Genomic DNA, 27466 nt, shown 5'->3' with positions numbered 1-27466 from the left:
TATAGATTATTTATTTTATAATAAATTTTTATTATTAATATTATTAATATATTAAAATTTATATGCCTGGATTTGATTAGATGAAAGGATATTAACTATACAAGAATGCCTTATATAGTTAACCCCATTTAGATTTCAGACAGCAAATATAAATTGATTAATTAAATTAACTTAAATTTCTATGATTTGTTAAGTTGACTCGGTAAAAATGTTGTTCGATATAATAGTCATGTTCGACAAAATATTACCGGGAAACATGATCCTCGTTCCTCTCAGCTAAAGCTTCTGCAATCTCTCTTCTCTGTGAGGAGCTGGGCGCTTCAATTTAGAAAGAAGGAAATGGCAACGAAGAAGGATGTGTGTGGTTCGGTGGACGAGTTTCTGAAGCAGTGTGAGCATTCCGGTGACGCCGCATACGGTGCTCTCCGGTCTGTGTTGGAGCGTCTGGAGGATCCGAATTCCCGAGTCCGGGCTCGGATCTTCCTCTCGGAGGTGCAGAAGCGTTTTGGCACCAAGGAGGGGCGCGATCAATGCTTTCAGAAGTATCATTTTCTGATCGAAGACATTATCTTGGACCAACACGAAGGTATTGCTTCAATGACTGACATTATTGCCTCTTGCGTTCTCGTCTCGCTATTTCATGATCGAGTCTCTATTTTTCGTCCTTTTGTTCTCCATGTTCTTAGTTTTACCTATCTGGTTGCTCGAAGAATTGAGTACGATCGGGGAAGCGAGTGATAATCTGTGTTTATAAACAGAAAGTTTGGCCACAACGCTAACTTCAAAAGAAAATGACTTGGTGAATTGAATTTTCGGGTATTTTCTTAGCACCCAATCACTGTTCCCCAAAATTTCGCAACGTGTCGTTTTTATGTGGATCCTTTCCTGGAAAAGGTGAAATGGAATAATAAAATGAAAATGACTTGGTGAATTGAATTTCGAGAGTGGATGGAAAAAAAAAGTGATTTTCCTTTGCTTGGTTTTATCCTTTTATTTTATAACAAATGCGTTAATAAATGAAAAGCAGCTGTATGTAATGATCGTTTTATTTTGTTCTTACCCTCTGCTTTCTTTTCTCGTTATTTTTTTAAAATACAAGACTACAGAAAAACCATACAAAAGGGATTAAGATTTAATCATATTTGAAGCCATAAAACTTGTATAATTAAGGAGCCGGTTGTTAAAAATAAAAATATTAAAATCTATATCTTGGGGGTTCTTTTCTCATTATTTTGAATAGAGGGAAGTCGACACTAGCTTCTTCATTTGCCCCTTATTTTCGACACATGAATTGGATTTTTCATTTTTTACTTGATATGCTTTCATGTACGGTAGACTTTAGATTTTACCATAAAACAGACAATACTGAGGTTGCTGTTTCGGGCCAAGAGAAAAAGGGCAACTTTGTCTAACCAAGAAAATAGTGTTTTTTTTTAGCACAAAAAGTTGGGGCCGAGTTTTGGGTCAAACTGTATCTTGCGCCTGCTCTTCTGTAAAATTTGTTGGCAATTGCCCAATAGAATTCTTTAGTACTTATACACTTAGCCACCTGGGCGACACTTACATACGAAAGTACAACAAAATAGAGTTCTTTTATTTCTTTTATTCCTTTTTAAATGATGATTCTTTTTATGTGACACAAGGGGCAACTTTTGTTTCAAGGTTGAGGTAGATTTAAGCCTGTTGCTGTCAAATCTGTTTATGTTGTTAAATATATAATACCTACCTAATATCCTATTTTCTGTACTAAACAAAATTTCTTGAAAAACTACTTAAACAACTCGTATTAGGATGAAAAAGGAGTCAATGTTTTAAGGAGGGGCCAAAAACGGGAAAATTACATTGTTAAAGACGATTCTGTGAATTTCCCTCATCCTGCTTGCGTTTATTTTCATTGCGGATAAAGCAGCGGACTCTTAAGAGCATACGCTGCTTGCCTATTCTTCCCTTTCCCTTTGGCAAGAGAAATATTGCCTACAAATTCGGTTTTTAATATCTTCCAAACTCATCCGTATAAATGTCAACGTGTGCCACGGCCTTTTTTTTTTTTTCATTGTCCTATTCTCTTTACTTTCTTTCAGTTTACCAACGTTCAACTGCACCTAATTCATGAAGAAAAAATCAAGAAAATGCAACAAGGTTATGATACGTATGTTTAAAATTGGAATGTAAAGGTTGGGTTGAGTGGAAGGGTGTCCCTTCCGATTAGGCTTGACAATGATAAAATGTATGAACAAAATTGGAATGCATGTAAAGAGAAAACAATCAAAACCCCGGGCAGTAATCCTCTGTTATTTTGGCTATACGCAGGATATCATGGAAGAAAGAAATTGACCTCGATGGTGATTCCTAGCATTTTTGTCCCAGAAGACTGGTCCTTTACGTTTTTTGAAGGACTTAATAGACACCCAGCCTCGGTTTTCAAGGACAGGACTGTGGCTGAGCTGGGCTGTGGAAATGGATGGATATCCCTTGCCATGGCTGAGAAGTGGCTGCCTTCAAAGGTTTGCTTTGGAGCTATGAATGCCTTATTGTTTGAGGATCCTCTCATGCAGGGAAATTGGAAGACAGATAAAAGGAAAAAGGAAAGTGGGATCTATGCCTATGCGGCTTTCACTAGGTCCCACTTTTCTTCTTTCTCTCCTCTTCATCTTTTTTTTATCAAAAACCGAACTGGTCATTGAACTAGTTAAAGCAGTAATTTAAAAGTTAATTGTCCAAAACGTGGGTGAATTGGGGTTAACTCAAAATGATGTCATTTCAGGTCTGGCAGGAGAAGAAAAAAATATATAAAATCCAACAAGTTGGCTTGTCCAAAACTCTAGATGGAACTAGTAAAATGATTGATTCAGTGGTTTACTAATTTGACCACCCAACCTTGGTTGGGTTTTAATACCATGCACTTCTCCCTCCCAAGGGGATCAAGATTTCTTTTTCTTTCAGGAAAAAGAAAGTTATGAAGCAATTCTTTATATTCTTGCTAGCAGGTTTTGTCAATCAAAATATGAATTATGTAAAAGCCTCCAATAATAACTCAACATGTGTACTTGGCATAAAAAAAATAAAAAAAAACTTGACATGTACACGATTTTTGCAAATAACTGCATGGCTCCCACTTAAACCATACAGTTGTCGTATTATTGGTGGAAAAACTGATACGCGTGAGATGAACCTGATAACAAGGATATCAGATATTGCCTCTTAGACCATTTATTTCTTTTAACTAGAATTTCTAAGCCTTGCACAGGCAATATTAATATTGAAGGAAGCGTCAAATATTCCAATATGTATGAAAAAAAAAAATGTGAAACACCCTTCCCCATCTGTCCACTTGGCTTCCTATGAAACTCAAGTTCAAAATTCAAATCACTGAATTATTCAAACAGTTCAAATTCAAATTACTTAGCCACTGACATAATTTACAGACAAATCACATAGCCCAAAAAGTACTATTCACAATTCAAGCCACTTAATTTGGGTTCCTACAGAATTGATAGATTAATAGATAGTAGATGCCAAAGTTTTATGTTTGATTACTTTTTGGAAGTACTCGCATTTACTATTTTTGCAGTTCACTAACTGATGCTCATTTATGCAGGTTTACGGTCTTGATATCAATCCTAGAGCGGTAAAGATTTCTTGGATAAATTTATACTTAAATGCTCTTGATGAAAAAGGCCAGCCTATCTACGATGAAGAGAAGAAAACCTTGCTGGACAGGGTAGAGTTCTATGAATCTGATCTTCTATCATATATCAGGGATCATGAAATTCAACTTGACAGAATTGTTGGATGCATACCTCAGGTACATCCTGAACCATTACATGTAGGGAATTATCTAGGCTGTTACATCTTATATGGGAAAAAATTATTATTTGCATAATTTCTGTAAGTCACTCCCATATGCCTTTTCATGGCCAGGTTATTAGGTGAGGTACCTCTCTACCTGCAAGATTCTATTGTCATGAAAACTTCTTGACTTGATGCCTTTCCATTTACTTAGGCAGTTAGAGTGGGAAGTGTGGACTGATTATTTTAGAAGAGCAGTTAGAAAGTTCTTTGTGTACTGCCTTTGGTATCCATTTAATAAATCACATTAATTATAAATTCTGAGGCATAGGAATTCATGTATTATGATTCTTGCATGCTATATTTCTTGATTCAACAAAGCATGTACCTTGAATCTATATTTTATTGTTGTGATCAAACGGTGGCCTTTTTTTAGATGACCATTCTCATTGTTTGGCGTTTGTTAGATTCTGAATCCAAATCCAGATGCAATGTCTAAGATGATTACGGAAAATGCAAGCGAGGAATTCCTTCATTCATTAAGTAATTATTGTGCACTTCAGGTAAAAGCCTTTGATTATTATGTTGATCATCGTCATTTTGGCTTGTAATTTGCATCTATAAACTCTTATTTTTGCATGGCAAAAGCTAGTTATCTACAGATAGGGAAGTATGTTTTATTGTTGTGTTTAATGCTTAAATTTTACTTTATATTGTCCTTAATTGTTTGCCAAGCAACAAGAACGGCCTTGTTTTTCAGAATAAGTTTTGCCTGCACAAGTTATCCCTTGTTCATCCAGTGGTGCTTGCCTTGATGTAATCACTAGTTATCTATAATGGTAGCGTGGTACCGTCAATTTTATGTTGTTTTGCTCCTTGTCTAGGGTTTTGTCGAGGATCAGTTTGGGTTGGGTTTAATAGCTAGGGCAGTTGAAGAGGGTATAGAAGTAATAAAACCAACTGGAATTATGATTTTTAATATGGGAGGCCGCCCAGGCCAAGGAGTTTGCAGCCGCTTGTTTGAACGTCGAGGTTTCCACATTACAAAGCTTTGGCAGACCAAAATTACTCAGGTGAGTAAACCAATGTGTGACCGAATGTGATTTCCTGTGGAACATAACCTTATAGGGATCTTTCTGTACAGGCGGGTGACACTGATATTACAGCCTTAGTTGAGATTGAGAAGAACAGTCCTCACCGTTTTGAGTTCTTTATGGGGCTTTCTGGAGATCAGCCTATTTGTGCACGGACAGCATGGGCTTATGGAAAGGCAGGTGGTAGCATTTCTCATGCTTTATCAGTTTACAGTTGCCAACTTCAGCAACCTACTAAGGTGTGCCACTTCACAAAAGCTTGTCAATTCCCAAAGAGAATATCTCTTGTCACACAAAAAAGATTTAAAGTACAATGCTTCTTATTACAGGTTAAGATTATCTTTGATTTTCTCAGAAATGGATTCCAAGAGATCAGTAGCTCCTTGGATTTGTCCTTCAAGGATGATTCTGTTGCTGATGAGAAGATTCCTTTCCTTGCTCATCTTGCACATACTCTTAAAGAGAATATGTATTTTGCCTATGAGCCACCAGTTGGAAGTAAGCGATTCCGCAGTCTCATTGCAGGGTTTATGAAAACATATCACCATATTCCTCTTACTGCCAATGTAAGAAGAAAACAGTGTTTTATAATTATCTAGCCATATTTTAGCCTTAGGATAAATAGGTGTACATGCATTAATCATTGAGATTTCCCTTTGAATTTTGTCTCCTTTAACTTTTTGGATGCTCTTTACCATGTTTTGCTTTAGATAAATTTGTTGGCATGGCTTCATAAAAAAACCATTCTTAATTGTACTATGACACAACATTGACATATCTTTCATAATCTTGTGCAAGAACGTGGTCATCTTTCCTTCAAGAACCATAGCAATTGAGAATGTTCTTCGCTTGTTCTCTCCTCGCCTTGCAGTTGTTGATGAACATCTGACTCGACACCTACCTAGGCAGTGGCTAACATCGTTAGCACTTGAGGTATGGAATCGAAGTGAAGTGCACTTTAGTCCTCTCATGCTTCTAAAAATCCCATGTGTTGTTCTTTATAGCCTTTCGTAATTGTATTTTATGTCAAATAAATGCAAGTATGTTATTGTTTGACCTTGGTATATCTAACAGAGCCGATTTTACGAGGGAGGAGAGGAGGGGCTATTGGGGTAGTTATTTTATTTTCTGCAGCTGAATCTCCAAGTATCTACTTCTTCCATACCAAATTGACTGATTCTGCTTGATACCAGAACGGTTAAGCTGGGAGAGCTGTTCTTCACTCACTTTTTGGAAGTAGGATGAGATTAGTAATGGTCCTAATTCCTTACAATTACAGATGGCATGAATCTTGAATCCTTGACTTCTTCAAAATTCAGAAATTGGTTGTGAATAGAAATCTGGGTAACATTGCTGGATATAAGCTTCAATGTATTCGAAAGACCCATTTTGTCTCTTATTAAATACCAGTACACTCATCAGCTAGATTGTATGTGCTCTACTTATAGTATTAAATGATGTATCCATTGACATGAATCTTGAATCCTTAACTTCTTAACATTCAGAAATTGGTTGTGAATAAAAAATGATTGGATGATCCTTTAGTCTATGAAAATGCTGTATCAATAAAAATGAGTTCATTGTTGTTTTTGTTTCATATGCCATAATTTTTTCTTTTGTCCATTTCATAGGGTACAGAAACTAATGGTTCCTCAGAGGATACACTTATGGTAATTGAAGCTCCTAGACAGTCAGACTTAATGATGGAATTAATTAAGAGGTTGAAGCCACAAGTGGTGGTGACTGGGATTGCTTATTTTGAGGCAGTTACTAGTTCTGCTTTTGTGCAACTTTTACACACGACACAAGAGATTGGATCTCGTCTATTCATAGACATATCTGATCACTTTGAGCTATCCAGCCTCCCAAGATCCAGTGGGGTCCTGAAGTATGTTGCAGAAACTTGCCTTCCCTCTCACGTTGCAATTATATGTGGTTTGGTGAAAAATAAGGTAAAATTCCTTGTTAATTGCTTGACTGTGGTGCTCCTTCCTTTTTCCCTTGTTTTTTTTTTCACAATTTCTCAACTATTATTTGTCCAGGTTTATCCAGATTTAGAAGTTGCTTTTGTCATTTCAGAAGAAGAATCCCTCTTTAATGCCTTATCTAAAACTGTAGAACTACAGGAAGGCAATACTTCATTGATTAGCCAACAATATTATGGTTGTATATTTCATGAGCTTACTGCTTTCCAGCTTTTGGACCGACATCCACCTTCTCAGGTTTGTTGCTTCTGTTATGTTTTTAGTTAATAATTCTGAGTCTTTGGTAGAATTGTAGTTCATGTGAGAATGTGAGAAATTTGTAGTAGTTTTTCATCAGTCCATAATTGTGGTATATTTGAACCACCAAATAACAAAAGAGAAAGATGATCTGATAATTTTGACTTAGGAACCAATGTTTCTCTTGAAAGAAATTATTGTATCCTTCTTCTCTCTGCCCCTTCCAAATCCAATTGAGGACCATTGCCAATGTGATTTTTTATTAGTAGCTGGATGACCATCATTGTCAGCTTTAACCTTTTTGCTTCCAAGAGAGCAAAGGCAGGCTTGGTGTTATCTATCCTTTCCCCCTTCGGAAATTGAAGAAATTAGGAATGCTCAGTTCTTAAACCATTTACACAGATACATTATAAATGGGATTTTAGAAGACAGTATTGTATTTTTAGCATATGCATCAATTGATTCACAGCCGATGAATCAATTTCATACCTGATGTTTAGCCAGACCACGTTTGTCCTCTTGGCCTTGACTCTTTCTCCCAGAGAGCCTCAAGGCCCTAGGGAACTTACAAGATTGAAAATTCAAATCAGAATTGCTTGTTGTTATGGGCGAAAAGGTAAGGGAGGGAAGCAAGCATGCCATGCAACGTCATATATTGATATTCGACACTGATTTTTCTTCAGTGCATCTGCATATGAGGTCAATGCAGTCATTACTTGTTAAGAAAGTGTTAATGACCTATAAGATTCTCTGATCACTTCTATTCCTGTCATTCAGAGAAAACGTGAAGATTTCAAATCAGTTAATATGATAGGATTTGCTAGTTCAGCCTTATCTGTCCTGAATAATGCTGAGCTGTCAATTGATGAGGTGGAGAATGGGCCTGTAATCCACATGGATGTTGATTTAAGCTTCTTGCCTACACCATCTCCAGTCAAGGCTTCTATCTTCGAAAGTTTTGCAAGGCAAAACATGGCTGAATCTGAAACTGACGTCACCCCTAGTATTAAACAGTTTGTCAGGAGGAACTATGGTTTCCCAACAGATAGCAGCACAGACTTTATATACGCAGACAATTCAAGAGCTCTTTTCAATAAAATGGTCTTGTGCTGCATCAAAGAAGGGGGCACTCTCTGTTTTCCTGCTGGATCAAATGGGAACTTTGTTTCAGCTGCTAGATTCTTGAAAGCTAAAATAAAAATGATCCCTACCAATGTCAGTGAGGGTTTTAAGCTCACAGAAGATACGCTCACTTGTGTCCTTGAGACTGTAAACAAACCATGGGTGTATATTTCTGGTCCAACAATCAATCCAACTGGCTTAGTTTATAGCAACAGTGAAATAGGAGAGATTTTAAGCACTTGTGCTAAATTTGGGGCAAGAGTTATACTTGATACTTCATTCTCAGGTTTGGAATTTGACTGTGATGGCTGGGGTGGATGGAGTTTAGAGCCATGTTTGTCAAAGCTGAGTTCTTCGTGCAAACCATCGTTTTGTGTCTGTCTTTTTGGAGGGTTGTCTCTGAAGATGCTTAATAGTGCTCTCAGATTCGGTTTCCTGATTCTAAACCAGCAATTTTTGGTTGAAGCATTTAATAATTTTCCAGGATTAAGCAAACCTCATGGTACTATTAGATATGCGATGAAGAAGTTGCTGGATCTTGGAGAGCGGAAAGCAACGGACATGTCAGATGCTATCGTTGAACACTCGAGGAAATTGAAAAGTAGATCCAAGATCTTCAAAGAGGTACTCTTTTCTCTGCTAAACACTTGTTTTTTGACTTATATTTTGAATTGTGGATGTAATTCTTGAAGCAAAATTACTTTACTAAAGTTTCCTGAGGAATATATGCCAATTTCAAGCAAAATTCCATGGGAAAACATGCAATATGCCTTTATAATAAGTCAAATTTATGAACGTTTTACTGGGTAACTGGACAAACAGCTGCAAAAGGAACTCTCTGACGTAGCCAGAGCCTCCAGTTTGGATATTCTTTCTCTTGCTCTAGATCAATCAGCATTAATGGTAAAGAATGTTGATATTGATGCTAAGTCTTTTACTTAGGGCTCCTACGGTGACAAACTGACGCATGAGATAATAAAGAATTGCAATTTGAAAGGCTTGCATGCAAAATTAACAGCAAAGCATTTGAAATTCAATCATGGAACTGTACGGTCAGATGTTCACATATAGAATTGACGCAGTGCTAAGTTAGCTAGATTTCTCAAAACTGACAACACTAATTAGTTATCTTGATGTATCAGTTCTGAATCAAAACCTCAGTTTGATTAGTGAACTGCAACCCATCCTGACAGTAACACGAGATAATAACACTAATGAATAGTGATCATGAAACAGTGACTAGCGCAAATTATCAGTATTTTTGAATTGCTTGTTTCCACAATGTATTGTTATTTTTGCTTTCATAGGAACTTGTTATCTTGATGTATCGGTTCTGAACCAAAACCTCAGTTTGATTAGTAAACTGCACCCCATCCTGACAGTAACGTGAGATAATAACACTAATGAATACTGATCATGAAAGAGTGAATTGCACAAATTATCAGAAATTTTGAATTGCTTGTTTCCATATTGTATTGATATATATTTACTTACTTTCATAGGAACTTGAGAGAAATGGCTGGGATGTGCTTGAATCCTGTGCTGGTGTTTCTATTGTAGCCAAGCCCTCAGCTTTTCTCAACAAGACAATTAAGATTAATGATGCTTCAGGAAATGGTCCTGGAGAAATTAAGTTGGATGACTCTAATATCAGGAATTGCATTCTCAAAACCACTGGTTTATGTATCAACAGTAGCTCATGGACCGGAATCCCTGGCTACTGCCGGTTCAGTATTGCATTGGAAGAAAATGAGTTCAAGAGAGCACTGGATTGCATTCGGAAGTTTAAAAAACTCGTACTAAACTGATTACATGTTTGGCATACAGAAAAGTGGTTTTTATAAAGAAAATGGAGAATACATCTAGAAAGAATATAAGATAGGTTCAATTACCATTTCCTTTTTAGAAAGCACTTTTCTACCTACCAAACATGAAACATTGCATGAAGTTTTCTGCTATGGCTATAAATCTTAGGTAATTTTTTGTTCATGGGGATTTTAATTTCTCAAGTACTTGGAAGCCTATTGATGAGATCTTTAAACATAAAAAAAATTCAATAAAATTACTTGTTTCATCAGTTTTTAATGCAAAAGAAAAAAAAGATTTTTTTTCCTTCCATACATCTTATACTCAATGTATGTATACAAGGGTTTCCAAGTATGTGAGAAATTAGGGTATTCACTGGCCAATCTCTACTTAAGATCAAAAGCAGGTAAATTAGAGGATATATATCAATTATCCAAGAATTTAATGGCACATACCTGAAAAATTACACTAGAGTTCTTTTCTTTGTTGAAATACAAATGAAATGAACTTCTGATCCTTACACTATTATATTTGCACAGTTCCATTTCTTTTGCCCTTTTTTTGTCTGAATAGAAATCCTGTCCTTTGTACTGAAACAGTTTGCAATAAGAAAAAACTTGTGAAAATTCTATATCTCAGTGGCTTCTTCTTCTTTTTTCTGTTAGGGTAAATGGTGACTTGTTAATGTTAAGAACCTGAAAGGGAAAATATATCTTTACTCAATTTTAAATTAGATTTATGCAGTTTATTTTGTTTTAATAATTGAGCATTTATAGTTTGAATAATTAAATTTTTTTTCAATCCTTAAAAGTTAAAATCTTTAAATTTTTTCTTTAAAAAAACAAAATTATGAAATTTTATATTTTTAGTAAATTATTATATAACTTTAGAATTAATTGCATAACTTTTGTAATTCAAAATTTATATAATTAAGTTGTCTTTTAAATATTTTTATACATATAGAATTTTCATAAAAAATTAATAAAAATATAAACTGTGTATTAAATCAAATTTCCTTTTTTCAGTTTTTGCTAAAAGTATCAAATTAATTTTTTTGTAAACTCCTAGAGTATTTTTATATTGTGAAATTTAATAATTCATTATTAATTTTAATTTTCAAGGATTAATATATATAATATATCATCAAACTCCAAGGATTTAAAATAAAATAAACTATGAAATTTAATTTAAAATTGTGTAAAATTATAAAGACTTATAGATTAATTTTCCCACCTCGAAATCATGCACATTCCATTGTTGAAGAAAAATGCCTACAATAGTTGGTAAAATAAATCTTGGTCATCTTTATTTGAATTGAACGATAATGAAAGGATAAAATCATAATGTTCATCTTCTACTAGATATTAGATAAGCTTTGATTCTACTCAAGTTGCCTAGGATGCAGATTCGGATTGCCCTGTTTCTTGAAGGTGGGTCGACGAGGATCACAGTACCAAAGTGATTACACCAACGAGTAAGTAAGAAGGATTTTCTGGGGAGGGAATCAAGGCTTCTAAAGCTGAAATGTGAAATCTGTCCCAGAATCCAATTTGTTTTTTTTTTTTAAATTTAACTGTTCGCCATAGCTTTCACTTGATCATGTGGATAAGCTATATGATTTTTTTTTAAAAAAAAAAAACATTACTGCAATCTTGATGATTTTGCATCAAATGTATGTGGTTAGGGATTGTATGAGTCTTAATTAACAGTGTTTATTGACCAAAAGAATTATATAATTCTCATCATTTAAATAAATGGTTAGGGTTTGAATCTTAATTTTATTAGAAAAAGTCTACCATTTGTTTTCAATATCTCGAGAAAGATAATATTTATTACTAGTAAAGCCTACTTTTTATGTATATATATTTTTTGAAAAAATTTCATGCTACTTTCAGTTAGGGAAAAATCCTTTTATTGATAAAACAGTTCAAACAATTTGTTTGAGTGAAACCTCTCAAATTATAGTATACTCAACTAGTCAGCCTTGTAGAATATTTAGTTCCTAGTGTAGTTATTTTAGTTTCTTAATAATATTGCAAAGATTTTTAAATGGAAGAAATTTATATATTTTAGTCTTATTTATTTAATATGTTTATTTTCAATTAAATGAAGATATAATTGGCCAAAAATAATGAAGATATATGAATTCTTTATATATTATTTATTTTATAACAAGTTTTGTTATTAATATTAAGGTTAGACGGCAAAAACACTTTGAAACTTTTTTTTAGAGGCAGTTGTCATTCTAAATTTTTTTTGAAGTATTTTTATCTCACCATTAAATATGAAAAACGTTAACCATTAAGTAAAGTTTTGACCAGGGTATTTTACAATTTTTTTCTCATTTGTTTATGCATTTTTCTGTTTTCGTTTTCATTTATTGGAAGAAGATTATTTAAAAAATTTATTGGAGAATGACATCAAAGACTAAATATAAAAGGAAGTAGAGAAAAATATAAAAATATCTTTGATCAAATTTTAATTTAACGATCAATATTTACAAATTTTAGTGGGGGCAAAATTTCTTTGTTTTTTAAACTTTTGAGGCAAAAATATTTTAAAAAAAGTTTAGGATACCACATTTTTGGAGAAAAAATTTCAGAACATTTTTACCTTTAATATTATCAACATAATAAAATTCACTTAATTTGATTTGATTATATATAAACACATTAAGCATGTAAAATTAAGTACATAAGCCTTGTTATTTTTTAATTCAGTAGACCTAATTTTAATTGAAATTTCAGTTTTACAAACTCTAATCCAAACAAGCATCTAGTATTATTTTGCAGTTGAATGCCATGAAGCCATGCTTGATGCCAAATTAGACTCTTCTTCAAATCTGTGGCGTGGGAGAAAAAGGAGGGGAGAAAATTATATATTGATTCCCCCACCCAAATAACATTGTCCTGGCAATTGTTTATTGTTTACTTTTATAAATTTGTTTAAACTAAATTAGGTGTTATGTGTTATATAAGTTTGAAATTAATCATATCATTGATTATTTATGAATAATAAATAATTCATTTTTTGTGATAAAAAAATAATACGACTTTCCTTATATTTATACAAATTATATATAAATTTTAAGAAAAACATAATCATCATTCCCCATAGTTTTTATCAGTTTTTGCTCTTAATTTTTATATTTTTTTAATGTTTTCAGTTTTTATAATTTTAAAAATATTGGGTGAAATTTATTTTTTAGGTTCTTATAATTTCATTTTTTTAAGTATTTTTAGTTCTCATAACTATATAAACTAAAAACAAAACCTAATGAAATTATAGGGATAAAAAATTTTATACAAATAAATTGATATTGATGTTAATCAATATTCTTAAAGACTTGAAGTACTATGAGTTTTATAAAATAGAATATCTTCATGACATTTTCTAAGGTTTTTTTTTCCTTATCTTTACTTTAAAAGAATATAAGAATTAAGAAATAATAAAAAAACTATGAAAATGATAATTGCAAAAACATAATAACTATCAACTACTATAAAACATAGAAAGCCCAATCCCATAATAATCCCAACCGGACAATTTCTGCCCCGTTTACCTGATCCGGTTTCGACTTTCCATTGCACTTCGAAGTTTCATATTGCGCGAGGCCGATAACTTCACGGGCGTTAAACCTCTGAAAGGTACAAACGCAAGCACAAGCATTGCTTAGTTGCGCCCACGCCAGATCCCATAGTAGAGTCCCCTCCTTCTATTTCCATGGACGAAACCCTAGCCACAGCGCCAGAAACTTCCGAAGCGCCAGCTTCTAATGCCGCTGCTGAAGACGAAGAGAAGAACAACGGTGAATATGAACCCATGCGTCATGCAGCTGAAAACCCCGATGTTTCCGATTCCGATTCCGAGTCTGAGTCTGATGCCTCTGATTCTCAGTCCGATTCCGACGACGAAGCTCAGCAGAACCTCCAACTCCAGACTCTCGAGGCTGAGCTCGCTGCTAACCCCTCCAACTATGATGCTCATGTGCAAGTAAACCCTTCTTTTTATGCTTATGGTGCATTCGATTTAGCATCTGAGAACAAATTACATGATATACAAGGGAAAATTCAAAGCCGGGTTACATTTTGGATTTCTTTTTCTTTTTCATGTTTTTAACCGTTCTGACATTTCGGGGACATTTCTGCTACGAAATGGTTTATTATTGTGATTTACCATTGGTGGAGAAATGATTCAACCGCAGCAGAGGCTAAAACTATTGTCCGCAAATGCAAATTTTTGTTGTTCAGTTGCTATGGGTATTGATTGCTGAGGAGATAATGGTGTTTTGATCTCTGTGTTGGCCATTTAATACCTATTATCAGGAGAAATTAATTGGAAATTAGAGATTTCCTTTCTATAAGTGATATCTTGTTTTCTGCTGCGGGGCTTGGCTTGAAAGTTGCAGAATTTGATTTTACTCTCTCGTCGTCTCCCTCTGTTTGGATGTACAAGCTTTTAACCTTGTTTTATACTGGTTTTTGTCATGTTTTTACAAGTCTTGTCATTTTACAAAAAAGAAAATCTTTTTGTTTTAAAGCATTTTTGCAGTTTGTTTATGTTGGCTGGGGTTGGTGATGATTCTTTTCAGTATATAAAACTACTGAGGAGAATGGGGGACATTGAAAAGCTGAGAAGGGCAAGGGAAGCTATGAATGAACTGTTTCCATTGAGCCCTGCAATGTGGCAGGAATGGACCAAAGATGAGGCTTCTCTCAATAATGGGTATGTTCCTTACCATACTAATATAAGTTTTCTTTCTTGGTGGTTGTCAGAATTTTGATTTTATTGTGTGGGGTTGCGAGCTTTTTTAATCTTTGCTTGTATAATCAGTATAAAATCTTCATGCTACCAAATTAATATGTTCTTGAGCTATTTTTTTTGCTACCGTGCAGACCTGAGGCTTACTCTACAATTCTGAAGCTTTATGACCTTGGGGTGTCCGAATATCTGGTTGGTTACGCATTTTAATAGATGCTTAATGCAACTTTTGTTTGAGGATTTGCTGGTGTTTTTCTCTACTGTTGGCGTGGTTGATATTTAATGTTATGCATTCCCGAAGTATTACTTTATCTTCAATATATGCAATTAATGATACCTCCTTGAATTTTTCCTTTAGTAGTTCCATAGCTAGTTTTGTTTATATATGTTAAGTTGTGAAAGGATTTGGTTTTCTCACTTTGACATGATGATCACACGAGCATGCACATTAATTATACTGAGTATAGATTTTGGAACTGGTATCTCAAGAAATTTAGTTAGAATACATTAATTATACAGAGTATAGATGCTGGAACTGGTTTTCTCACTTAAAGTCATGGTACCAATTGTGCCTCAGGTATTGTTGTTTTTAATACTTATGGTACGATATTTACTTCAAAATTTAACACAATAGGTTATTCTTTACTGCAGTCTGTCTCTTTATGGTGTGATTACATTAATTTTGTCCAAGAGTGTGATCCGATGGTGCGGGAATGTTCACCTGCTGGAATAACCAAGGCAAGGGACTTGTTTGAGCGTGCTCTTACTGCAGCTGGTTTGCATGTCACAGAAGGCAATAAAATATGGGAAGCATATCGGGAATTTGAGCAGGCTATACTTCTTACCATTGATGAGACTGACATAGAGGTTGGAACATTATCCTTAATTGTATTAAGGAACATGATCTATCTTGAGTTCTTGATGGTATTATTCAACATGAGAATTTCAGCTGGCCTTTTTAGAAATTTTACAGGCCAATTTTAAAGGATTTATTTTTTAATTTCCAAGCATAAACATGTTTTTAAGTTTTTCTCATCATCCTTATCTACTTAAGGAAGGTTGAGTGTTGAATATTTGGTTGGTGATGTGAATATCCTTTGCAATATGACTTACTTTTGAATGCAAACAATTGCATGTAAAGTTTCGCTATAAAGGAGAATATCCTTAGATTGATTCTTTAGACAAGTTGGAACTCGGAAGGTGGAGGGTAAATATCTTTGAAATGGTTGTGCTCAGCAAGGAATTTAGTCAGAGACTAAAATTTAGGGTACGGTGTTTTGAGGATGGGGATGCAAATTTGCAAACTATTGCTTGTTCTATAGATTGATGATAGGAATTAGGCAGGGGGAGGAAAAGCCTTGGAAATGACTTAGAGCTTGACAATGAGAGATAAATTGGAGATATAAGAGGCTTGTAGATGAAAGCAGCGTTGTACTCTCACTTTAGTATTATTATTTTTTTAAAATAAATCAAGAATTCTAAACCATTTATTGAAGGCTTAGATTAGTGCCTGTTTGAAAGCTTTTGCTGATGTTATTCCCCAAAGACAAATTTTAAAGGAAAGGCTATGAAAAGATGATAAGATTAGAGAGTGTGGAATTCTTGATTTAGGGCCTAATCCCTAATGAATCATTAATTCACCAGGATATTTATTTCCTTTTATAGTTAATCAACTGGGTTTATAATACTCCGTAAGTGCTAATTAAAATTAATTGTGTACAGATTGTGTAGGATTAATATTTCCAACTTTTCCTTTCCGTTCTGACCAATGGAACATTTACTCCTCCTTATTGACATGGTTCTCTCTATTTAAGTTGTTCAGATAAGTACACAGGACACTTTTGCGCCAATCTTCACATAGATCTACTATTAGAATTGGATGAGTATGAACACACACATTGTCACATGCATGCTCACATCTACATATGTTTGATCCTTGTTCCTTGTGGTATTTGGAAAATATTTCTGGGTATTTACCAAAAGAAATAGTGTGTTGGGTTAAATACAGCATATTCAAGCATTTTGTGGAATTATAGATTGCTTTATCGTAACATGTTGGAGTTACTTCTTCGATTGCAGGCAAAAGATAAACAGGTTCAAAGAATCCGAAGTTTATTCCACCGGCAGTTGTCTATTCCCCTTGCTGGTATGGGTTCAACATTGATTGCCTATAAGGCTTGGGAGGTTGAACAGGGTAATTTTCATGATGTGGAGTCTAGCGATGTAGCTGAGATCCATCCTCATGTTGCCTCTTCATATCAAAAGGCATTGGAGATGTACAAAGCCCGTGTTCATCTTGAAGAACATATTACTAGCCACAATCCTGACTCAGAAAAATTACAACACTACATGGTACCCTTCAAAGCCTGAAATTCCTATATTGTGGTGTATTCTGGGGGTTTGTTCAGTTATTGTTCTTTAACAACTGTAATTCCTTTTAATTGACATCTTTATTGTATTACAGAATTATGTGAAATTTGAACAGTCTTCTGGAACACCATCCAGAGTCTTAGTTTTATATGAGCGAGCTGTTACAGACTTGCCGATAGCATCTGATCTCTGGCTTGATTATACTTGGTACTTGGACAAAACTTTAAAGGTTTCACCTCTATTTGTTCTTGTGTTTTTCATGAAGGCCATAGCTCCAGTCCTGGGTGTTAATCTGTGTTTTGCTCTTGGTTTCCCCTTTCTCTAGGTTGGCAATGTTGTAACCAATGTTTATACCAGAGCCACTAGAAACTGTCCATGGGTTGGAGAACTTTGGGTTCGATATCTGCTTTCGTTGGAGCGTGGCCGTGCTTCTGAAAAAGAGATAGCAGCAGTAAGTTTTAGACGTTTCTATCAGAGATTAATGTCTTTTGGGGTGGAGATTAAAGTTTTCAAATATTCGCTCAGTGGATGTTGGAAGAAAATCTCATAAGCTTGGTTAGTGGATTAGTTGTCACTTTGGTCTTGAGATCAAAGACAAACAAGTTCTTGCAGTCTCAAGTGTGTCGCATGCATTGTTGGTTTTCTCTTTGCATATTAGACAGTTAATTTTGAGTCTTAGTGGATAACAATATAAATGCGTGTGAAAACAATAGAAGTTATTTTTCTGTGGGATGTATAATTTAATAAGAGAAGAATACTTTCTGGGCATAAGTTTTACTATAAATTGTGTTGAGTTTACCCTATGTCTGAAGTGGATTATGCTTTTTCTAAGGGTAGCATTTTTTACATTTTCCCTGTTTAAAGAAAATTTTTCATTAATTTCAGGTCTTTGAGAAATCCCTGCAATGTACCTTTTCGACCCTTGATGAGGTACGTACAACATTCAGTTCCCCCCTCAATCTCTGTCCCCATTATGCCCTGTAATGTAATCATGGTTTTATAGCCTTTTCGCTCTTCCAAATTTCTCTTGATTTGAATGCCTGAACTGTTTATTGTACTTTCTTGTTTCAGTATCTTGATTTATTTCTCACTCGAGTAGATGGCTTAAGGCGGAGAATAGCATGTTCTGGTGAAGAGGGCCTTTTGGAATATCAAATTATAAGGCAGACCTTTCAGGTTTGTGACTTTGCCTGTCCCCATTTTGCTATATTTTCTATTCATACCCATAAGTTCGATCATGTACATTATCTGGCTGTATTCTTATAGCAAGTAAATAATTGGTTGAAACTATCTCATGATTTGAACATGACTATATCTTGTTTTGGAGCTCAATGCCCATGCTATAGACTTATAGTTTCATTTCTTTAGCAAGTGAGAATGTGATTTTCCACCAACTAATAAACTCATAGCTGTGTGAGCCAGCTATTTTCCCCCCTTGGTTATGGAAAGCGGATATTATTTTTGCACATGCCTGCATCTGAACTATGTCACTTGCAGCATGCCTCAGATTACCTGTCACCACAATTGAAGAATACAGAGGGTTTGGTGCGTTTACATGCTTATTGGGCCCACTTGGAAGCTAAACTTGGAAAAGATATAACTGCAGCTCGTGGAGTCTGGGAGAATCTTGTCAAGATATGGTCTGATAATATTTATATAAACCATTTGCCTCATTACTCAACACTTTTTTATTCGTTCTGCCTCCTCTTCTTTTTTTTTTTGGCCCCCCTTGGGCAGTGGCTAAGTCGTGCTTTTCTATCTTTTTCTTTTGGTTGGTGCAGTGGTTCAATGTTGGAGGCGTGGAAAGGGTATATAACAATGGAAATTGAACATGGTCACATAAATGAAGCTAGGTCCATATATAAGAGATGCTACAGTAAGAGGTTTTCTGGGACTGGCTCTGAGGTATAGTAATTTTTTTTTACCCAACAATTTTTTACACTAAAAATTCAATTAGTAAATTCAGTATACCTTGCCATTTAGTAAGATGTTTCTTCCAATTTTTTGGTCCTTTCGATTTGAATGATGAAAGACCTGTGCTTCTCATTTTATGCTCTTTGTAGAAATTTTTTAGGGGTGATAGTTCCTTCTATGTAGTGCTGTTTGGATTAGTTGATACCTTCCCTTCCTGAAAAACAGAATGATTCAGGACATATGCCATTCATGGTTACGTTTTGAGAGGCAGTTTGGTTCCTTGGAGGATTATGATCATGCCTTACAAAAGGTACATTCTTTCCCCTTCAGCTTCAGTTTCACTTGTAATTGAAAGTCTGGCATTGTCTCTTTGTTGGTTTGAACTTTCTTTCTTCAAAGTTGAAGATTTTATTGAATGACTATTTGACATGTATCAGTAATGAGACGTTGCCATCCTCTTCATGTCATCAATTTTACCAGAAGATGCCAAAAATGAAAGGGAGAAATCGTGTACGAATTTGTTAAGGGCTTTCTAAGTGTTACTCATAGTTCAAGCAAAAGTAGATACATAGTTACCCACTAAAACTATGAAAAATTCATGGACTTAGGTGAAATGTGAGGAATATTCTGTGTGAATCATTTGGTAGACTGGTATCCCCATTAGAAAAATAGCTGTTAGTTTTAGTGGGTGTGCTAATCTTTTTGGTGGGGACTGCCTTTCTTTAGGTTAACCCTCGTCTGGAAGAGTTACAACTATATAGGATACAGCAAGAATCCAAGTTGATAGAGGACAAAGAACATCATCCTAAAAGAAATGTTCGTGACAAGAGAAAGTTGGAGCCTGACATAACTGATGAGCAGTCTCCAGCAAAGCGACGAAAAGAAGTTGGTAAGAACTCGAAGAAAGTTCCTGAGGAAAACAAAGGTGAAGAGCAGAACTTTCCACGGGCAAAAAAAGAGGAAGAGGTCAATGAGAAGATTAACAAATCTGAAGACGCAATGAGACAACAGTCTACCTCTGAAAAAAGCAGGGCCTACTCAGATCAGCGCACAGTCTTTATATCAAACCTGAATCTTACGGTAGATGAAACACTCCTTCCTTCTTTCTCTTGTGTGTGTGTGTGTGTGTTTGTGACAGACTGATGAGTTGTGCTACTGCAGGCAAATTATGAGCATATTCGTGATTTCTTCAGTGATGTTGGCGGTGTTGTTGCCATTCGTATTCTACATGACAAGTTCACTGGAAAATCAAGGGTATTCCTTGCTCACTCTATTTTATTGGAGCCCTAATAAATGTAGGCCTTTCTTCTAACAATACAACCTTTTGGAGGAAATAATTCTTGCGGCGTACGTTAATCAGTTGTTTGACTAGAAAACTTAATATCTAAACGTTGAAGTAACATCTTCAAACCTTGTATGAAACATATTGCCTTCCGCTTGAACTATCAATGGAAAAAATATAAAATTTATAGTAAACCATACTCTTCATAAGTCATGAATAGTAAGACTCACTTCAAGTTCCTTGAATAAATGTGAAATTTGTCTACTTTACAAGTTAAATAGGAAAGTACAGAGACAGTAGTCGCTTAGGTCATTAGGGGAGTACATTGCCATGCATGGTGAAATTGAACATAAATTCAATTGTGCTCATAATGATTATGTACCAGAGGGACAGATCTTGTTACATTATGGCGGTGAATGCTCCTTCAATGTCTGGCTTTCAGCTAAAATGTTTAATTAAACATTGATGAAGGGACTGGCCTACGTGGATTTTTTGGATGAAGAGCATATTGCAGCAGCAGTAGCTAAGAACAAGCAAAGGTTACTTGGGAAGAAGCTAAGTATTGCTCGGTCTGATCCAAGTCGAGGCAAAAAGGAATCTTTTGGTCAGAGAAATTCGAAAGAACAAAGTAAGTGGTGTTAACTTATTTTGTTCAAATTTTGGACATGTACTCCTGTGAATCCTCATAATATACCTGGTCCCTCCAACTCTGTTGGCCTTCTATTGAGAACTGATAATATATGGCAGTAACTACTTTAGTAATGAACATGACGTTTAGGTGAATTTGAGGGTTTTTAATGGTAAATGTTAGTGAAGTATGAATAACTGTGACTAATTTGGATTGAGCCTTAATGCATCGTAAGTGCTTTGACATGCACATCATCAAGCTTTAAACTCTATTCCTCAAATATAATCATGCTCTTTCGTTTACTTGTCTGGCTTATATATTCACGCAATGTTTGGTTGGTAGAAAAGGGTTTTTAAAAAGAAAATGGGAGATATACATTTTTCATATTCTTCCTAGAAAATATTTTTTCGTGTATCAAATATGTATTAACACGTGTGCTTATGTTCTTATCACATAATGTCTGTCTCACTTGAACTCAATCATGCAGGACGTAGCACTGATCGATCTGGTCAAGCAGGTTCCGCATCCAAAGAAAGTGATGATACCTCGAAGGAAGCCAAGTCTGGTACTGGAAAGCCTGGGGGTGACAACATACAGATCAGGGGGAAGAACACTTTCGCAGTGCCTAGAAATGTGAGAGCACTTGGTTGGGCTTCGAATAAGCCCAATTCTGAAGAGGATGAAAAGCCCAAATCCAATGATGAATTCAGGAGAATGTTCATTAAAAAAGAGTAGGTTTTTCTTGGGCCCAAAATCTCGCTATGAAGATGCCAATTATCTTTTAAAATGCTTTGGGATATGAGTTGTGTTTCTTGATGTATATTTCAGCATTGATGTACGAGAAACTGGTTTGATTGATCTTCAAGATTTCCCCCCTTGGGTCTTATGTATCTTAAAGAACTATTGAGGGAATATACGTATTCTTGCCTGTGCCCCTCATTTTTAATCCAATAATTTGTTTTTATAGGAAATAAAACGCATGTGCAAATATATTTTTTGGACCGCTTTAAATAATTTTTGATAATAATAATCCAATGCCTGTAATTCTCACCTGTTATTTTTTTTTTTCTAAATAAAATAAAAGCAGTATGAATGCTTAGAAAAGTGAAGGGTTAAAGTGTCGGCCGAAACAGCATGGGCGAGGCATACTGTTACTGAGAGATCGTAATAAAATATTTTCAAATGGTAAGAGGATGAAGATGAAGAGAGGAATTTCCCGCCAGCGATGGGAACCTGAGACGAAGACTATTTGGACTACATTTTACAAAGCAAGAAATTTATAAAATTGTATTTGAAAATATGATAGTAAAACTGCTAGTCCTTTTTATTAATCCATTTAATTTCTTAAATTTAATTTTTATGATATAATAGTTACTAAGTAAGCCTTAATCCTTAATATTTAAAAGGAGACAATATCAGATCATTAAAATATGTTAACATGGATATTGGAATTATACATTAGGAGATATATAGATAAATGAAAAAGAAAATATTACGCTGACATCATAACATGGATGACGGGAGAAAAAGGAAGAAAACAAACTCTTAAATTTTTTTTTAAATTATGAAATTACATGGTTAAAATCTCTAAATTAATTGGTCAGAATTCAGATTGACTTTCTTTTTTCAAAATTAAAAAAAAAAAAAAGATTCCGATGGAAGAAATGCATCCGGTCTTGCCGCCAAGTACATGCGGTCTCTCCCTCTGAAAGAAAAACTAACTTCAGTTTCACTCCAATTTCCAACTCTTCTCAAATTTTATCTGACGTTTCCTTATCTGCTTGCTCATGGGTTTTCTTGACCCTTCGTAGAACAAAGTATCAAGCTTCACCAACGTATGAGAGAGATGCAGGCCTTAACCAGATTCTTCTCGTCGAGAATTTCTCACCACTTTTGTACGGTTTCAGCGGCCGAACTAAGCTCAAAGTTTGATACTTGCCTGCGCAACAATAACATTGACGAAGCTCGTAAGCTATTCGACGAAAACATCGCATCCCGGAGCTGCGTTTCTTGGAACATGATGATGAGCAGCTACGTTCAGCGCAATCAATTTCATCTTGCCAAGAATCTGTTCGACAAAATGCCCGCCAAAGATGTCGTTTCGTGGAATATTATGTTATCTGGATTTCGGAAAACTGGAAACGTTCGTGGTTTATACCAAAGTTTCTTACAAATGGGACGAGTTAGTGTAGCACCCAGTGACTATACCATATCCGCATTACTTAGAGCAGTTGTGAATACTGATTTCGATGTTTTGGTCCAGCAGATTCACGCTCGAGCTGTCCGTATGGCCCTTAACCTGGATGTAGTTGTTGGATCTTCTCTAATCAATGCATATGCGAGTCTAGGAGAGAAGAAGGCTATGGGTAGAGTGTTCGATGAGTTATTGACAAAAAATGTTGCTTGCTGGAACGCTTTGGTTTCTGGGTACATGGAAGTTGGGAGCATGGCTGATGCTCAGAGAGCTTTCGATTTGACGCCTCAAAAAGATATTATTTCTTGGACTACTTTGGTAAATGGTTATATCCGGAACAAGCAAATTGATAAAGCACGATCCATATTCAATGAAATGAAAGAGAGAAATGTGGTGACGTGGACTGCTATGATCAGTGGGTATGTGCAAAGTTTAAGATCTGTGGAAGCATTGGAACTGTTCATTTTGATGTTAAAATCAGGGAATCGCCCCAACCATTTCACAATTTCAAGTGTGTTAGACGCATGTGCAGATTGTTCTTCTCTTCTCATGGGACAGCAAATTCATCAGAGTTTCATCAAATCTGGCATACCAGATGATGTCATCATCTCAACCTCACTAGTTGACATGTATGCCAAATGTGGCCATATGGATGCAGCATTCCGTGTTTTTGAGTCCATTACCAGAAAGAATCTAGCTTCGTGGAATTCAATAATAGGCGGCTATGCCAGGCATGGACTCGCAAACCGAGCACTCGAAGAATTTAACAGGATGATGGAGGCTGGTTTTACACCTAACAAAATTACACATGTAAATGTGTTATCTGCATGTGTACATGCAGGTCTGGTTGAAGAAGGTGAGAAGCACTTCATTGCTATGCAGAGAAAGCATGGAATTCAAACAGAGATGGAACACTACACTTGTATGGTGGACCTGTACGGAAGATCTGGGCAATTAGATAAAGCAGAAGAAATAATCAAGAACATGCCATTTGAGCCTGATGTGGTGTTGTGGGGTGCATTACTGGGAGCCTGTGTGCTGCACTCAAATGTAGAACTTGGAGAGATTGCTGCTCAGAAGATGCGTGAGTTGCAGAAGAATCATTCTGCATCTTACACTTTGCTTGCAAAGATCCAAGGTGAGAAGGGAAGATGGACCAGTGTGAATGAATTGAGGGAGAAGATGAAAGAGAGACAGATTCAAAAGCAGAAGGCATTTAGTTGGGCGGAGTTCCACATTGCTGTAAATTCAACCTAGTTATGAAAATTATAAGCAAATCCGTAAGAAACATGTCCTGGTAAACATTGCTGAAATATAAACAGGCTTGGTAAACATTGCAATTCAACAGCCTACTCAAGAGCATGGCGATGTCATTTTATCAAACCTAAAACTTGGGGTTGATAAAACTCTCCTTTAGACTGATGAGTTGTGCTACTGCAGGCAAATTGTAGCATTCTACTTGATAAGTTTTTTTGGAAAAGCAAGGTTATAACTTGCTTGCTCTATTTTTTGGCTCCTTAATAAATGGAACGTAGGCCTCTCTTCCCATGATGCAAGCATCTGGAGCCATACGTTAATTGGTTTATTGACTATAAAACCTTTTTTTTTTTTCATGTGCACCTAATATTTGAGATCCTTTGAACCTTTGACTAATTTAGATTCAATTGAGTTGAACCCTAAGAGTGGCAAGCTCTTCCAACAAGTATTTAATGTAGCTGTATATTCAATACCCAAAATCAAAACCTCCTTAAGTTAGCAAAGCTTCTCATCAGTTAAGTTACACACTCATTAATTGTTGACTATAAAACTCAATCTTTGAACTTTGAAGTGCATCATAAAGTTGTTGAATGAAGTTAACCAAAAGGAATACTGAATAAAGTTTTTGAACGAGAGACGTTTTAGTCAACAATATATATATAAAAGTTTGATTGTTGATAAAGCATAATAACACCCTATAATTTATAAAGCTAACTTCATTGAAAAGGATAAGATATTGGTGGTGGTGGTGGTTGTTATTTTGAAGTATATAATCAAACCTTGTATGGGTCATATATAAGTCACAAATATTTAATCTTATAAGTTATAAAGAATGAGATTGAATCAAATTCTGTGTAATTCCCAGGAAAATGTTTTTGTTTATATGTTAAATACGAAAGTATCAGAGCAGTTTTTGACACCTCAAAGCTGTAAAGGAAACCAAGTCTGCTTTTAGAGGTGTGAGAGCACTTGTTTGGGAGGATGAAAAGCCCAAACCCAATTATGAATTCAAGAACAGTGTTCATAAATAAAAAAGACTATGTTTTTCTTGGGCTCGTAATGTTTTTCTATCACTATTGTAAACAAAATAAAGCATCAAACAAATCAAGCATCAAATGATGTACCAAAAAAATAAATCAAGCATCAAATGGGATGAAAATAATTTTTAAACAATGATAGGAATTTGATTCTGATTGGAGCTTTTCATGAGGTTTTTTATTTAAAAGTAAAATAAAATAAAAGGATGAATGTGCATGTTGGTAGATCCTAAATAAGACCGTTGTACCCTAGAACATTGGAATTATTAAGGGATTAATTACTAAATCATAATTGATTCGCACATCATTAAAATCAAAATAAAATAAAAAATGCATAAAAGCTACTCCTTTAGTTTAAAAATATAAAACATTTTTTTGAAGAGTTAGATGTTAAAAAATATAAGATATTTTTAATCTTTTAATATGTAATCATTGCCTTTTTTTTAAAAGTATCCCTATTGATGAATGACTTTATATTTATTGTAAGATGTTTAATAGGAGTAAATATGAAAAGATAAGATTAGTTTAAAAGTAGATAACTATTTTATTGGGGTGAGATTTAATTAAAAGTGCCTTTTATTTTTAAATAAAAAAATATAATATTTATAATTGATGGATATTGTGACTCACATTAAATTTTATATACTAATCTTGTTTATTAAAAAAAGCCTCATATGAAGGCAGCGTAGTTATTTTCTTTTTTTTTATCAGAAAAAATACTTAAGTAAATTGAGTCCCAGGCATGTCTTTAAATTTAAAAAAAATTTTATAAATCAAATCATTATTAACTGGGTTAACCTATAGTGTTAGTGAAATTATTTTCTGAAAGTACATAGACTAGAGTGTGTATGCGTTTGTGTGTTGTGGGGGGGGGGGGGGGGAAGTCAGCTCAAGGTGGGCCAATGCAGTAATAAAGTAAATAGTTGGTCTTAATAAAGAGGAAAATTTATATATTTAATATATTTGCTTTTAATTAATATATATTTTGTATATCTATTTTAAATTAAACCAAGAGATTTAAATTAATTTTTATACTACTGGTACTTCGCCAAAAAAAAAAACAGAGTAGATAAGGGAATCATACGGATGATGTGAGAGAGAGAGAGAGAGAGAGAGAGAGATGACAACACAATGTCGTGTTAGCTTGTGCCGGGGACCATATATTTAGTATTTAAACAGCTCACTATTTGAAGAATCCTTCAAACTTGATTTTTATTAATTTGGGAAAATTTTTACATTATTTTTTGAAAAATATATAATAACATAAAAATATAAGGGAAAGTGACATTAAGGACCCATCAATTAAATTAATTTCAGTTAAAAAAATTAATTTAAAAATCATCCTTAAGAACCTAGTGTCTTTGCTAGCCTAAGAAAAAACTTAAAACAGACAAAATCTTACAATTGCAAGCATTCTAAAGTGGTAGTGAGTGGGAGACTTGTGATAGTTTTTGTAAGCTTTAGGTCCATTTGATTATTAAAAAAATAAATTAAATTATCCTTTTTTTTATTATAATCATGATAAAATTTATTAATATATATTATAAATGTAGAAATGACCACACCATCAAAAAAATCATGAATTATGATTTTTAAATTCATGAACTAAGTTGTCTCTTTTTTATAAATGTGCTTATACATCTTTTTTAATCATTTTATTTTTATTTTTATTTTTTTAATTTATTTTATTTTATTCTTTTTTAATAACCAAACGAGACCTTAGTTTTAATTATATGACACTCAAAATTAACAGTTTAAGTGTTGAAAATAGTCTTATACAGTCGCGATAATAAAAATGGAAACATAAGTCACGATCAACAATGCAAGTGATAGTTTTTAAAATTTGTAAGAATAATAAAAAACGCTTCCTACGATTATTTATATATATCACATTATAGAAAGAATTTGTGATAATAATTTCTCATGAGTTTTTGAATATTTAATTTTATTTTTTTCTTCCAAAAGTGTCCTTCTTGCTTAGTATTTTCAA

General features: G+C 34.5%; 3 protein-coding genes across 6 annotated transcripts; all 3 read left to right on the top strand.

Moving 5' to 3' along the window:
• Nucleotides 1-261: 261 nt before the first annotated feature.
• Nucleotides 262-13089, top strand: LOC129285003 (methionine S-methyltransferase-like). 3 transcript variants are annotated; one of them, XM_054920537.1, is made up of 13 exons: nt 262-586; nt 2311-2504; nt 3599-3805; nt 4257-4352; nt 4674-4862; nt 4934-5122; nt 5213-5449; nt 5682-5816; nt 6515-6835; nt 6926-7105; nt 7883-8851; nt 11439-11507; nt 12826-13089. In XM_054920537.1, the coding sequence occupies exons 1-12, from the start codon at nt 340-342 to the stop codon at nt 11493-11495; spliced, it is 3021 nt and encodes a 1006-aa protein (XP_054776512.1). In that variant the 5' UTR covers nt 262-339; the 3' UTR covers nt 11496-11507; nt 12826-13089. The 3 variants fall into 3 exon arrangements, with proteins under 3 accessions (XP_054776512.1, XP_054776511.1, XP_054776510.1); XM_054920536.1 differs by having other exon boundaries at nt 12813-13089; XM_054920535.1 differs by lacking the exons at nt 11439-11507; nt 12826-13089 and adding an exon at nt 9730-10659.
• Nucleotides 13090-13579: 490 nt separating this feature from the next.
• LOC129285944 (uncharacterized) lies at nt 13580-21927 on the top strand. Of its 2 annotated transcripts, XM_054921940.1 has the most exons (16): nt 13590-14026; nt 14625-14758; nt 14929-14986; nt 15446-15661; nt 16874-17146; nt 17259-17393; nt 17490-17615; nt 18050-18094; nt 18236-18340; nt 18662-18804; nt 18946-19069; nt 19314-19388; nt 19805-20158; nt 20240-20332; nt 20832-20988; nt 21476-21927. In XM_054921940.1, the coding sequence occupies exons 1-16, from the start codon at nt 13757-13759 to the stop codon at nt 21721-21723; spliced, it is 2556 nt and encodes an 851-aa protein (XP_054777915.1). In that variant the 5' UTR covers nt 13590-13756; the 3' UTR covers nt 21724-21927. The 2 variants fall into 2 exon arrangements, with proteins under 2 accessions (XP_054777916.1, XP_054777915.1); XM_054921941.1 differs by lacking the exon at nt 21476-21927 and having other exon boundaries at nt 13580-14026; nt 20746-20885.
• Nucleotides 21928-22754: 827 nt separating this feature from the next.
• LOC129287039 (pentatricopeptide repeat-containing protein At4g02750-like) lies at nt 22755-24738 on the top strand. Its single transcript, XM_054923183.1, has one exon. The coding sequence runs from the start codon at nt 22826-22828 to the stop codon at nt 24437-24439; it is 1614 nt and encodes a 537-aa protein (XP_054779158.1). The 5' UTR covers nt 22755-22825; the 3' UTR covers nt 24440-24738.
• Nucleotides 24739-27466: the final 2728 nt, after the last annotated feature.

Source organism: Prosopis cineraria, unplaced genomic scaffold, assembly GCF_029017545.1.
Source record: "Prosopis cineraria cultivar Desert tree isolate PC_DT_omini unplaced genomic scaffold, ASM2901754v1 PC11, whole genome shotgun sequence".
Classification (NCBI taxonomy): Eukaryota; Viridiplantae; Streptophyta; class Magnoliopsida; order Fabales; family Fabaceae; genus Prosopis; species Prosopis cineraria.
Note: the sequence above shows the minus strand (reverse complement) of the source record. Positions and strands in the feature narration are given on the sequence as shown.

Bases quoted from the DNA above. Each gene is read 5' to 3' on its own strand.
- LOC129285003 (XM_054920535.1), top strand. From the start codon at position 340: ATGGCAACGAAGAAGGATGTGTGTGGTTCGGTGGACGAGTTTCTGAAG. The intron at 4,863-4,933 runs GTGAGTAAACCA...CTTTCTGTACAG, and splicing joins GGCAGACCAAAATTACTCAG to GCGGGTGACACTGATATTAC. The intron at 7,106-7,882 runs GTTTGTTGCTTC...CCTGTCATTCAG, and splicing joins ACCGACATCCACCTTCTCAG to AGAAAACGTGAAGATTTCAA.
- LOC129285944 (XM_054921940.1), top strand. From the start codon at position 13,757: ATGGACGAAACCCTAGCCACAGCGCCAGAAACTTCCGAAGCGCCAGCT. The intron at 14,027-14,624 runs GTAAACCCTTCT...GATTCTTTTCAG, and splicing joins ACTATGATGCTCATGTGCAA to TATATAAAACTACTGAGGAG. The intron at 18,805-18,945 runs GTCTGATAATAT...TGGTTGGTGCAG, and splicing joins GAGAATCTTGTCAAGATATG to TGGTTCAATGTTGGAGGCGT.
- LOC129287039 (XM_054923183.1), top strand. From the start codon at position 22,826: ATGAGAGAGATGCAGGCCTTAACCAGATTCTTCTCGTCGAGAATTTCT.